The 13,463-nt window shown below is 41.4% G+C and overlaps 1 protein-coding gene across 1 annotated transcript in view; it reads left to right on the forward strand.

The window, feature by feature from the left end:
• The window catches only part of LOC103189996 (ephrin type-B receptor 1), a 166,914-nt gene that overhangs the window by 53,978 nt on the left and 99,473 nt on the right, over positions 1-13,463 (forward strand). The window contains exon 3 of the mRNA XM_007910608.2: positions 12,139-12,820. Within this exon, the coding sequence (XP_007908799.2) occupies positions 12,139-12,820 (682 nt within the window). The remainder of the gene's footprint in view (positions 1-12,138; positions 12,821-13,463) is intronic.

Consider the following 13,463-nt stretch of genomic DNA (forward strand, 5'->3'; position numbering starts at 1 on the left):
ACTAGTTGTGCTGGATGGTTGTTTTTGTGCTGTGGCGTTTTCTGTCATTCAGTGTATGTAACCATGACAGTGTATGTAATTTGACTGTAATTCAGTGTATGTAATTTGACTGTAATGACTTTTAAAGCCCTCAGTTGGTTCTGTTAAAATATGCAGCGAGTTAGCAAGGTATCTGAGAGCCAAGCAAATGACTGATTCTGTATTATTCATTGGGGAAAAAAAAATGCATTATGTGATCTAATTATCACCAATGATAATCAGCACGTTGCACAACCCTGCACACGCACATCACACACACCTGTATAGACACACACACAGCATAGAGGGAAATGCTAACTTATCATGTTTACATTGTTGTTTGCGATATTCCTTCAAGGAGTTTAGCAGATTTACTACCTGTGTTCAACAGAAGGCACCTCACTATCCAAATTTGCCAATGTCATCATCAATTTAGCACCAACCAAATGAGGCTGTGAAAGGAAAATAACAAAGCACAACTTCATATGGTGCCATTTCGAGGCATAGATGAACAACAGGGGTCACTGCAGTGAAAAATACAAGAAACTCAAAACCCACAGGGAGAGGAAGCATCTATCCATTCCCACTTGTCAACATACGTTTTTCAACGAAAGTCATGCCTGGACCTGAAGTAGTCTTTATTGGGTCAATATTTGTGAATTACAATATAGTACAATTTACATTTATATTCTTGTCGGGAAGATGTCTCAAAGCAAGTGCTTTACATTGCTGTCTGGGCACCCAAGATGGGGGTGAGTGGGAGCTGAAGGGGGTGGGGGGAGGAAAGATTACTGAATTAGCTTGAAATTCTGATATAATTGACTGCATGGCTTTCTGTGGTTCCATGTCTTTCTGTCTGTCTGGGTGAGTATGTGCTGTAGACCGGCCAAGAAGGTACAACATTGAAGGAAGAAAGGAATCATAGAAACTTTACAACAACAACTTGCATTTATATAGCGCCCTTCACCCTGACACGGGTAGCGTCCAGAGTGCTTACTGCACAGGAGGAGACCATTCAGCCCATCATGTTCAGATTAGAGATACTTTTTCCCACTGGAACTACTTTCTCTAATCTCATTTACCCTGACCCTATAATGTTTTTTCTCAAGTATTTAACCACTCCCAGATTTAAAGCCATTTGCGATGAGTCATTAGACTCCTGGCCTCTTTATATTCACCTCAGACCCCTCAGGTGCTTTTAGCCATTGCATTCCTATAGAATTTATCCCCTCCTCTCCTTTCGCATAACTGAACACAGTTTAGCAACGCAGCCCAATCATAGAGAGATCAGATGAGGTGGGAGACGGCATAGGCTTGGAATAGAATCGAGTTTGTGCAGTTACAGTAGAATAAAAGGAACGTCCTATTGTGTGCACAGATCTTTGGCCCAGCGTTCCACTGGGCAAACACTGATGGGAGATGATTGAAGGGTTTCTCTACCCATGCGAGAAGATGACTGTTAGATTCCAGTCTTTGAAAAGGAGCAGGGGGAGGGTTTGGGGAATTAAATTCCTAATGCAAGCTTTTGAGGCATTGGTGAGTGCAAAAATCTCTTGATGCCAGATTAACTCAGCCATCTAGCAAAGACGCTGAAAGGCCATGCCCTTTCATACCTCTTCATAATGTGATTAGGGGTTGTCATTTGGTTCTTAACGCAGGGGCTCATGAGAAGGTTTTGTAAATTCCTTCCAGTCTCTTCCATTGAGAAATGCCTCAATTTCAAGCCAGTTTCATAAGCTTGGAGTCAAAAGTAGAGCAGTTGCTATGCTTCCAGGACAAATGTTGCAAGACCAACAACAAATAAATTATTGCAATGAAGTCATGATTCTGTTTGAAGCATGATTTTCAAGGCAAAACGCATTACTATGTGGCAGCTTACTTTTCCAGCAGTCTCCTAGTTTAGAATCGCTGAATGTTGTAGCACAGAATCAGAATATTTCACGCATCAAATCTGCTCTAACGTTTTTCACTACATAAGCCACCTATTCTGATCCCGCTCACATTCGTGCCCTATTTCCTTAATATTCCTCTTTAATCCTTTTTACTAGGCAACTGCTGATCTGCCTAGTAATGCTGTGTTTACCAAAATGCCAGTGCCTAAATTGTTTGTGCATGTATACACACAGATTTCAAATATATTACATAAGATCATTGCATCCTTGTAAATGTGTTATTTACCAGCTTGAGGGTGGATAATTGCAGTACATGTACACATGAATCTGCTGGCAATGAACTGCGAGATGTGCTGTTCGAAACTATTGTGTTACCAAAGTTGCAGGAGCCCAATTTCACAAATCGGGAAACTAGCATGAAGGCAGTTTCTGCACTTCGATCATGGAAAGGAGCTGCATAACATTGATGAATTCCAAGTTACCAACTGGTAACCCTATTGATGTTGATTCATCTCCCTTTTCAGTCAGGTTCAGGGTGGGTCACCTCCAAATCTACTCTCCTCATCAGTCCATCATCACGTACTGTTTCATCTTAAATATTCCCCCAAAAGAGAAAATATCAAGGAATGATCAATCATGTTATTCTCAAGAATGAGGGTGGTGAGACTTATTCTTTGACTCTGTTTTTCGACAAAGAATTGAACTCTGAATATTTCTTTTTCTCTGGGAGCTGCTGTCATTTTTAGAGGATTATTAGCCATTTGCTGACGTCATAAATTATTTGTTGCCAGTAAATGGAACACTGTCATTGCAGGTTCTTGTAGAACCTATTAGTCACCAATTATTCAGGCAGTGCAGATAGAGAATGTAACATAATATGTTGGTAATTTGCTGTTCATCACCTAACCTACATCAGCAAAGGACACACTGTGGTTTAATATATTTGTCGAAACAGAGATATGCACAGCAGTGTATCAGAGCAGTCAATCCTGAGGAGCATTATTAATTAAAATCTAAGGTTTCTCTCTCCTTCTGCCCAACCCCTCTCTTCTTTAGATACCATTATCTCGCTCACTCCTATTTGTCTCTGTGCCTCAATGCTAGTTTCTGTCCTTAGCTTTATTACTTTTTGTCAACCTAGCTCAGTTGATAGCACTTTCACTTCGCCGTCAGAAAGGCTGTGTGGGACTTTCAGTTTATAATCTGGGCTGATGCTCCAGTTCCGTGGTGGGGGTGTGCTGCACTGTCGGAGGTGCTGTCCTTCAGGTAAGATATTAAACTGCCTCTTCAGTTGGATATTAAAGATGTCATGGCACTATTTGAAAAGAAACAGGAGCTTACCTCCCAGCCCCCTTTCCCTGTTTGCTCAGTCATGTAGCTGAGATCAGAAATTCCCTGTATGGACAGAATTGCAGGTGCAAGTTCCATCCTAAACCGATCAGCAAGCTTAGAAAGTTTGTCAATTAGATTTGTTTTTTAAACTAAAAGACTGCAAGCCTGCTATCTACAAGCAGAAGCTGGGAGGGTTAAATTCAAACAGTCTGTCCCCATGGACACCCCAATCTTGCCAGACTGGCATCAGCTGTTCTTTTCTAGTTTTGAGTTGAATCTCGCTGCATCTGGTACTTACTCTCCATTCACATCTGTGAAATTTTGTTGAGCAGGCAATAATAGGAAAGAGCTGAGTAAACCTAAATGGGGGTTAATGCTGGCCTGCAGGCGTTTTGTTCAACGTACAATTACACTTATACCAGACAAGGTCTAGAATCCTCTTACTTTATGGAGGCATTATCACCATCAGTGTCTCTTTCCATCATTAAAAGACATAAAAGTGAGCTGCTCTGATGGCACAGCAAGTTTATCTAGTTTATCAAGTTTATCCCAGGCACTTTTTGCTGAATTGGCCGATCTGAACCGGAAGAACACTGAGATGTCACAATTGGACTGGTTTAGTGAAGGGTTTCTCCTCTCGAGTGTTCAATATCCAATGACTCAGTGCTGGTGTGTGTGTGTGTGAAAATGTTGAGTGAGGACAGGATTCGGCTTAGCCAAGATCTTACCTGTGAATGAAAAATCTGTTGACATTCACGATTGAGGCTAATTCATGAGTTACAACCAACACCTGGGAATCTTACCACTGGTAGAAGGAAGAGAGTCAAACAAATATTACTACGACAGGTGAAAAGAAAAAAAAGTAAAAACTAAACTTTAATATCTAAAATTTGCATTAAGAAAGATGGTGGTAAGGTTGTTTTTTTTAACATTGAATATTATTATTATTAAAATGCTCCATGGAGTTTTCCACATAAGTGGAATTGATACTGGGAAGAATGAAATCAGTGTCAGATAAACAGTCACTTGGTTTAGATTCACTTCTCAGTTAATACATTGTCTGGTTTGAAGACAAGCTGTTTTGTAACAACATTCATAGTGTAAAGCCATATAAGGAAGGGCCTTGTCACCCGTGGGGAGGTGCTGGGTGTATAACCCAGATGGCAGTGTGCTATAAACTACTTCAACGCTTGTGCGGTTAACTTCACACTCCAGTGGACAATATCTTCACTGCAGCAAACAATGGCTTCTCATTGTTAAAAGTAAGCGTCAAGGCAAACTTGGACCTGAAGCTCGTCTGATCAAATCTAAGCGATCAGTTAATGACTGACTTATTAAACCATATTAATTATGCCTAATCTGAAGTTCTGACACTGATTAATGCAACTCAATTCAGCAGAAGTAACAGCAGAGAGCAGAATTGGTACTGCACTATTAGCTAATATTATTAGTTAGTTATATTAGCTAGTGTTTTCTTCATCCGCCCTTCCTTCTTTCATTTCAATGTATTTCCAGTCCAAGTTGGAAGTGGGAAGAGAGGACGGACAGGCAGGTACATATTGGAATAAAAAATGATGGAGTCACTACCTGGTCCACAGAGGGTTTGGGAAAATTGAATCTGGATATGCTTCACACTGGCCAATGTGATCCCTTTCTAGCTGCTTTGGAGCAGAAGGCTCATGGGTCAAGGTGACTCATACTTGATTACTGTCAGGATTCAATAAGGAATACTTTGTGAATCCAGATTGTGATGTTTTTTCCCTACTGTCTTGTCTCACCTCCTGAATAGTTTAGTTTTAATCTTTAGGAAGAGTCCAAAGACATAGAGTGTGTGTCCATCTCCAGTGCCAGTGTTCAACACGATTGTTCAGAGCCATATCCAATTCAACAAGTCCCACAACCTGCCTCCCTCTGTTTCATTTGCTGCAATAAGAACGTTCTTGTAGATTGTGTGAGAAAGATTGGGTGCTGATCTGGGAGCATCATTGATGCATCCTAAAGCTGCAGTTTAACAAGCCCAGCTTCGTGTGGCTACAGAAATACAATTGTGATGGTTATGTTTTAAATCAGCCATCTGCAGTGCCATAGTAATTGATCAAGATTAAAGCTACTGAGCTGTCATGCATGAGCTCCAGCTTCGAACTCCATCTCTTTCATTTAAACCTGCCAATTTCAAACCTATTATCCATAGGCTTTAGAAGGTTTAGGTGTGGATACCTGTTGTCTTCTGAGATGAGTGACTTCACATCCTTCAAACCTCTGACGCCCTCTTCTCCCTTCCAACTCCATTCCTTTTCCCCTTTTGTCAGCTGCAGAAACACTCAGTGCATTCTGCTCATTTACTCCACTCAATAGGTCAACTGATTAGCTGAGATTCTTGATCAATTACTTTAGAAGTCTACAATCTAAGAATAACCAGCGAAAAATCTCGCCCCTTGCCACTTCCGGCTTCCAAGGCTGTTTGATGTCGTCAAGGAATGCCTGAGCTCCAGCTGCTGAATTTTCTTTGAAGCTTTCAAATCTATATTGTTAAACAGAACATTTCATGCAAACTGCTGGGTGTGCATCATTCCCTCATTAATACAAGCGAATCTACAGCTCAACAGGCATCTCCCATTTCCTTGTGAGGCTCCAAGTTATGGGTTTTTCATAGTCTTCCTCAGCATATAACCAGTGTCCTAGATTCTCAATGATCCTTTGTTCTGTGCTTTAATTTGTTGTCTTCTTATGCTTTTGTGTTTTCTATTTTTGTTCAAGAGGGCAAAGTCTTCATAAATAACAATTTTGCAGATCTTACGTTGCTTGCAGACTCATGCAGTGACATAAACTTCTACTAGAAGATTGATAGAATATGGTGTTTTTTGCCAGAAGCAGCTACTGAGGCTGGGATCATAACATAGTTTAAATGGAGATTGGATTAACATTTAGAACAATGTAAAAGGGTAATAGGAAGGGGGCAGAGATTTTGGATTAGAGGAGCTATCTCCAGTAGAGATGTTGGAGCTGCCATGGGTGCAATAAGTCAACCTGTGTATAATTTCTACAAATGTGTACCTGAGTGAAGTATGTAAGTGGTGATTTTTACTGTTAGATAAATGGAAAAGCAATGTCTGCCTGGCTGGGAGGGGGAGAAGGGAGGGTTCTGGGCTCTTCTGCACCTGATCCTATAATCTCCCTGAAGTTCATTTCTGGAGCCTGGCAACTGCAGAGCTATTTCTGAAATGCAAAATTGCAAAGAATGACCCCGACGGGAGGAATAACAAATAATTGTGGCAAATCAGAACAAAAGCCTTTGAATCAATTTTAAATTACTTCCAAGTCACGCTTTGAGCAACGGAGTGTATAATTAATAAATGGTCTGAGGATTACCCAGATTCACAGGACAGCTCACCATTATCCCGTTATTAGTACACGAGGGGATTGATCATCTCCTTGCTTTTTGCATTGTGTTAGAAGGTTAAGAAATCAGATACAAAATTCTGGGAGTGATAGGGTTAGGGTTAGGATTGGAGTGGGATATGTGCTGAAAAACAAAACTAAATCATGGACACAATCACTTACTTGTCGCGCATTGGAATGTGAAATAAAAGTCCCCAAAACACTATTGCTTGAAGAGGATTAACAGAATGTACCTTTGGAGGTAAGTCAGACTTTTAACCTGTAGTTATCCTGATAAGTTAGACAGGCACTAATTGCACGCCGCACATCAGGCAGTGAAAGCAGGAATAATTGGGGGATTAGACTGGGATCAGGATTAGAGGCTCAGGAATTCCATGTAATGGGTGTGAATGGGAAATGATCTCAGCTAAACCCAAATTCCGTGGCTTGTTTCTGTGGAATTTAGCTGTGCAGAAAGCTCCCAGTCTTAACAGTAGGTGAAAGGAACAGCCTGCATGTCTCATCTGAGCACCTGTATCTCTAGAGTGGAAACCCACTGGAATTTCTTTTGTATTTTGACCACAGGTGCAGTGTTATAACATTCCCTCGCCCACTTCTCCCTCCCAAAATAACATGCATCCACATAAAGCTACCCAAGTACATGGAGCTGAGAGGAGTGTGATAGTGACCTTTACAGATCAAGAAGTTCTTAGATTTGAATGAGTGATTGTGCTAAATTAATTGATGGAGAAGTTTGGAGTTCTGCTGATTATCCCGTGTTACTGGTATACCTAATTCATTTGATCTGAGCCGCTTGCTTTTGATCCAAGGGGCAACTGTTTTCAGCACTTCCCTATTAACTGTTATGTCCTTGCACTGGAAAATGCCTTTGTGACAGATTGCAATTCAAACAGATGAGATGGGTAGAACTAGACTGGCTATTCCAATTCCCTGCGCATTTGAAGCAACGGTGGGTTTAATCAGAGTGCTGGCTGACCCAGGTAACTCTTCTTGTTCAGTACTCAGGATGTACAGAGTCACATTGCTGGGAAAGAGCCCCAGTGTGGGATCTTTTTTGTTAGCACAGTTTTATTTTGCTGAAGGACAGACAGTTCAGGTTGAGTAGATTGATGGGAATTTTGGAAATGATTGTGTATTCTCTGGTAGTTGTACATATGTAGTTGGTTAGTTCTTTCATTGTATTATACTTCAGTAATACAATGGCCTGAACCAACATAAACATTGAACTGGAGAGAGTTTTAACGAGTTTAATATGTTGAAGACTGACTTTGTGTTGCCGGGCTCTATTAACCCATGCCCATAGTGGGATCTATTTCATGCCCAGTGTCTGCTTCCACCTCAATTAAGCTACGAGGCGGAGCAGACTTTCCCAGTGGTCTCAATGCTGTTTTCAGGCTGACAATAAAGCATTTGTGCAAAATTGACTGCATTGCTTAACCAGGGCTATTTTTACTGTTGAGAGTTGGACTTGTGAGACTTGACTGAGTGCAGCACTGCATGGCCCAAAACTCTGCCTCACTCGTTGTGGCTGCAGAGAATGCCATGATTGAATAGCATAGGGGGGATTAATGGACAAAGCTCACACTTGCACCGTTGAAGAATGGCTCAGTTGTGCAAAGTACTCAGTCGGAGAGCACCTCGTACAATTTACCATTATCCCTGTGCAAGGAAAAGAGATTGATGCCATTCAGGAGAGCACAGGGACCAGAGAAATTTGGCAAATAAACAAATCAATACAGTTTCTGATGGTTCTTTCCACATCTGCCTGCCACTTGAATTCATTGTTGTTTCTACATTTTAAAAAGTGTTTTAGCAAGGCTGACAGCATGTTTGATAAATTTGCGGTGATGTTCAGTTGCAAACGCAGCAAACAATTGCTTTCGAATCATATCCCAGATCCTCTGCGTTTAATTGATTCCTGACTTAGCTCATGGATAATTAAGATTGCTTCCTCTATCATTTAATCCTAGGTTTTTGCAATAACACCAAACTGATCTTGAAAATTTAATTTATTGCGAACTCTTGATGGATCCAACGTTCGAGGAAGCAATTTAAATGTCGGAATGCAATCTCTGTAGAAAATATGTAGAACTAAAATGTCTCCCTCTATATTTTTTAATTGATTAGTTCCCCATCAAATGACAACCTTTTATTAATTGTTTGTACTGAAAATGCAGATGAGCCTGTTAACTGTGGTGCTGGCTCTCATCACGTGAACCAATTCTAAGTTCAGAAGGTAATAAATTCCTTTTTGGTCTAGAGAACCTTTGCATTAGTGAGTGCTAGTGCAGGATTTGTGGTAGGGGGAATTGGCTTTGACTGCAGATCAAGTCGTGCTCGGAAAAGTATTGTTTACAGTCTGGAAAAGTAGAAGCTGCCGAGTGGGAATATGTGCCAATGGAATACTTTGACTGGTGTGGGTCAAGGAATTTCCTAGTTTGACACAAAGTCATATGGTATGAAGTTTGATTCCTGGTCTGTTCTGAGTTAAGCGACAAGTTAGCAGTTCAGGGAAGCTACAATCGATCTAGCTACAATCCACGACTGTTTGTGGGACTGCTGTACGCAATTGGCTGCTGAGTTTCACCCACAAAATATACAGTCAATTCACTTTACAGTATATTCTGTGAGGTGCTTTGAGACATCTCGAAAACATGATAAGGCGCAACATCAAATGCAAGGATTATTATTAGATTATTATTAGAATTTATCGGCTCTAGATGGGAAAAATCTGCCAGGTTTTTGGATCCTGATCGCTACCCAGTGATCTATGATTGAATGCGCCCGTGAGCTTGGCATTGGGCTCTCCTGTGATGTCCCATCTTCTGCATTCCAATCGTCCACTCAAATGGCTATTTGAGCGAGATACTAGAGAATATCTAGGGAGAAGAGAAGAAAGTTGCACAATATTTTACAGGAGAAAAAATTCATTGCAATGGGAATATAGAACCAGATTAGTCTTTCCAAATCTAGGATTAAATGCATTAAACAGCAATAAAAGCCTGAGGTTACAGTAATCACAGACCAAACGAAACAGCTTTCTGCACTCACATCAGGCCTAAAATATCATCTGTTTTTCAGAGAGGTTTGCATTTGGCCTTCGTTACAACAGTCAGGATGGACAAAGTAAAAGTAGATATAAATGAAAGTGGACAGGAATCTGAGGGTGAATAACCTGACTTAATGAAAAACAGACCTCTTCGGAAAATAAATGTGAATTGATCGAAGTACAGTCTGTGCAAAATTGGTGCCATTAAAATTAAATTAGGTTATTTTCATAGGGTGTCAAATACAGAGCTTATTGATTGAAGCAAATTAACATTTAATTGCAGACGAAAACCACACAGCAAATAAATAAAGAGTAGTGTGGTCTTTAAACCTCGTCATTAATTCCATTGTGCAAATGAAAAATGTTTCCTGTTAAATAGCCTGGAGCATAGTTCCTTGTTAGATCATACAAAAAAAATCACATTAATGGTTACAAGCTACATGTTTGGAGTGCAATTACTGCACTTATTATCAGAATAAACCTTTGGTACAGTTAATAAGAGGGTATCCAGTGAACAATGTTTGTTATCTCTTCCTAGCCAGTCAGGATTAATATAATGGTAGGTCAGTCACTGAGGTAAGAGGGTTGCTGTATGATGGTAAACACAGATAAGGGATTACCAAATCTTACCACAGAATGCTCTGTTGTTAACAGTGTGGTTTGAAGTGAGGTTATGAATACAGAACAGGCTAGAGGAGCCCATTAAGCTTTCACAGAAGTGCACTTTCTCAATGTTAATGATTGGATTGGTGTATTATGGATGGAGTCTGAATGGCTGAGTAATTGACTCCATGAGTAGGACTGTCATTGAATATCAGGACATTTTTTTGTTGCTTCACAAGACCCCTCAAAACCTCAAATTTTAAAGCCAGCAGCTGGTTAACAGGTAAACGCTGGCCAGCAGGATCTCAGCTACTGCTGAATAGCGCTGGATATGAATGAGGCAGTTCTGACTTACCCCACGGTGAGCTGCACAGAGCGAGTGAGAGCATTGTTTGATCCCCAGTCTGTGCTGAGTTATCTGATCTGAACTGGGGCAGCAGTGAGGACACTACAATTAGCTTCAATGCCTTCCAACAAGGGAGAAGAAGAAAAAAATCAGCCTTGGTTGCAGCTCCTGATCACAGTCTGGTAACCCCTGCTGTCAGTGTGTGCAGGTGTAAAGTGGCATCAAGATCAAGCTTCACTGTGATAGCTTTAACTTTCAAAAAATCCTGCTGATGTTCACTGCCTGGGTTCAATAAACCAATATGCGCAGAGTAGAGTGTTGGTAGCTTTAGAAGAGGAAAGGAGAAAAATGGGTGAAAAAGAGCTGATTCGACACATTCACCACATTTTTTAAAATGCTTTAACATTTCTTTCAATATATTACTCGTGTTTGGTAAGAGGGAATGAATGGGCAGCAGTTCAAAACCCCGTCTATGCAGGGACATGCATTTATAATAATAATCCTTGCATTTGATATAGCGCTTTTCACGTCGGGAGAACGTCCCAAAGCGCTTCACAGAACACACTGTAAAGTGAATTGACTGTATATTTGTGGGCGAACACGGCAGCCAATTGTGCACAGCAATGTCCCACAAACAGTCGTAGATTGAAAATGACCAATTTATTATTGTTTTTGGTTTTGGAGGGATTATTATTAGGCTCTGTGTGGAGTAAGGAAACTTGCCCAAGGTTTCGCCCTCTGCCTGGAATTGAACTCGGGTCTCTCGCTTGCAAAGCGAGTGCTGTAACAACTGAGCTACAGGACTCCATTTAGCCGTTATGATGGGCTGGAAGTCATCTGACTTGTATGTGTTAAAAGGTTCTGCATTCAAAGAGTGTGGAGTGTGGGCAGCTTCAGTGTTTGCGCAATCCTTTTAAAAAATCAAATGATTGCAATTATTTTTTATTTCTGTTTCTATTGAATTTTGAATTGTTTTCAATGGTGAGAGCTGGTGAATGCTTCGAAAGGAATGATGAGGGGGAGTTACTGAGCTACAGTTGGAAGGAGCAGAAATAATGTTAACGGAGATGCAATTAATCCTGGATGATTCAGAGAATGCGTAATTTCAACTGTGTGTACATCAGTTTGGTTCCTTCCAGATCGCTGGACCAGTAATTCCTCCAACACAATAACAACAGCACACACTATTCTTACAACTCAATTGTTTAATCAATGAAAATAGACAGAAAATATGATGTTAATGACATCTTTGTATGTTGCCTTTAAACTCAATATTCATGGATGAGCTTCACTCTTTTAAAGAGACTTTTGATCTTGAGGTTCCTGGTGATGAGACGCCCTTTACAAAAGAAGTACCGGTGGCAATTCACTTCATGGTCGTGCCATGTTAAATGATTATTTGTTACCAAATCTGTCAACTTAACCATGCCAGAATTGTTATCCAGACTCCCAAGTGATTCATCTCGAATAGTAACCTGTGTCTTTCATTTTTATTTTAGTGGGAAGAAGTAAGCGGATACGACGAAAATCTGAACACGATCCGCACATACCAAGTCTGCAATGTCTTTGAATCCAACCAAAACAACTGGCTGTGGACTACTTTCATAAACCGTAGGGGAGCCCAGCGGCTGTATGTGGAGATGAGGTTCACGGTGCGAGACTGCAGTAGCATTCCCAATGTCCCTGGCTCTTGTAAAGAAACGTTCAATCTGTATTATTATGAGACGGATTCCGGATTGACTATTAAAGGCGCTGCGCTTTGGACAGAGATGCCGTACCTCAAAGTCGACACGATCGCTGCTGACGAAAGTTTCTCCCAGGTGGACTTCGGCGGGAGGTTGATGAAGGTCAATACTGAAGTGCGCAGCTTCGGCCCCCTGAGCAAAAACGGGTTCTACCTGGCATTCCAGGACTACGGGGCCTGCATGTCCCTGCTGTCCGTCCGTGTCTTTTTCAAAACCTGCCCCAGCGTCATTCAGAACTATGCCGTGTTCTCCGAAACCATGACAGGCACGGAGAGCACCTCGCTGGTCATCGCCAAGGGCACCTGCGTTCCCTTTGCCAAGGAGGTCGACGCACCCATCAAGCTGTATTGCAATGGTGACGGGGAGTGGATGGTGCCCATCGGAAGCTGCACCTGCAAGGCAGGCTACGAGCCTGAGAAAGGAGTGGCGTGCAAAGGTGGGTCCACGAGAGTTGATTACAGGAATTTTTTTTTCTCTTTTTTTCCCCCCCCTTTTCCTTCGAAAAGGAGATCAGCTGTCGAAGAAGACATTTTACGCGGATTTGTGAGACTCCTGCACGAGTTGTGATGCAGTTGTGTGCTTCTTGCACTGTGATACGTGGGTCGCAATGCGGTCCTGCGCTGCTCCTGGGTCTCGCTGTGGCGAAGGAGAGTGAATGAGTATGATTGTTCACGTATTGTACGTAGGGAAGTGATGAGAAAGTCCAGACAAAACCATTGCCATTGTTCTATATATAAGCGTTCACTGATTCTATAAGTAAACTACAAACTATTAGAGTTCAATGTTACTGAATGAAAATAATGCACCATTGAGCACACTCCAGTGCCTTTGTACAGCAAGGTTTCCAAAAGGAGCTTTGTTGTTTATTGAATACAGTTGTCTCCGAGTGGAGGTGCTGTAACCTGTAATTAACTGCACTCTGCAGGATGCTAATGCAGGTGACGAGTTCCTTTATCCTGTGAGAAGAGCATAACACTGCAGCTGGATTAACAGTGCAGCTCGGGTCTGGAGGTAATGAACTGGACCAGTTTCAGCCCACTGGAGGCGTGGTTATAGAGCTGGCTGTTTCTCTCACTTCT

This window comes from Callorhinchus milii, unplaced genomic scaffold (genome assembly GCF_018977255.1).
Source record: "Callorhinchus milii isolate IMCB2004 unplaced genomic scaffold, IMCB_Cmil_1.0 Scaffold11, whole genome shotgun sequence".
Taxonomy (NCBI): Eukaryota; Metazoa; Chordata; class Chondrichthyes; order Chimaeriformes; family Callorhinchidae; genus Callorhinchus; species Callorhinchus milii.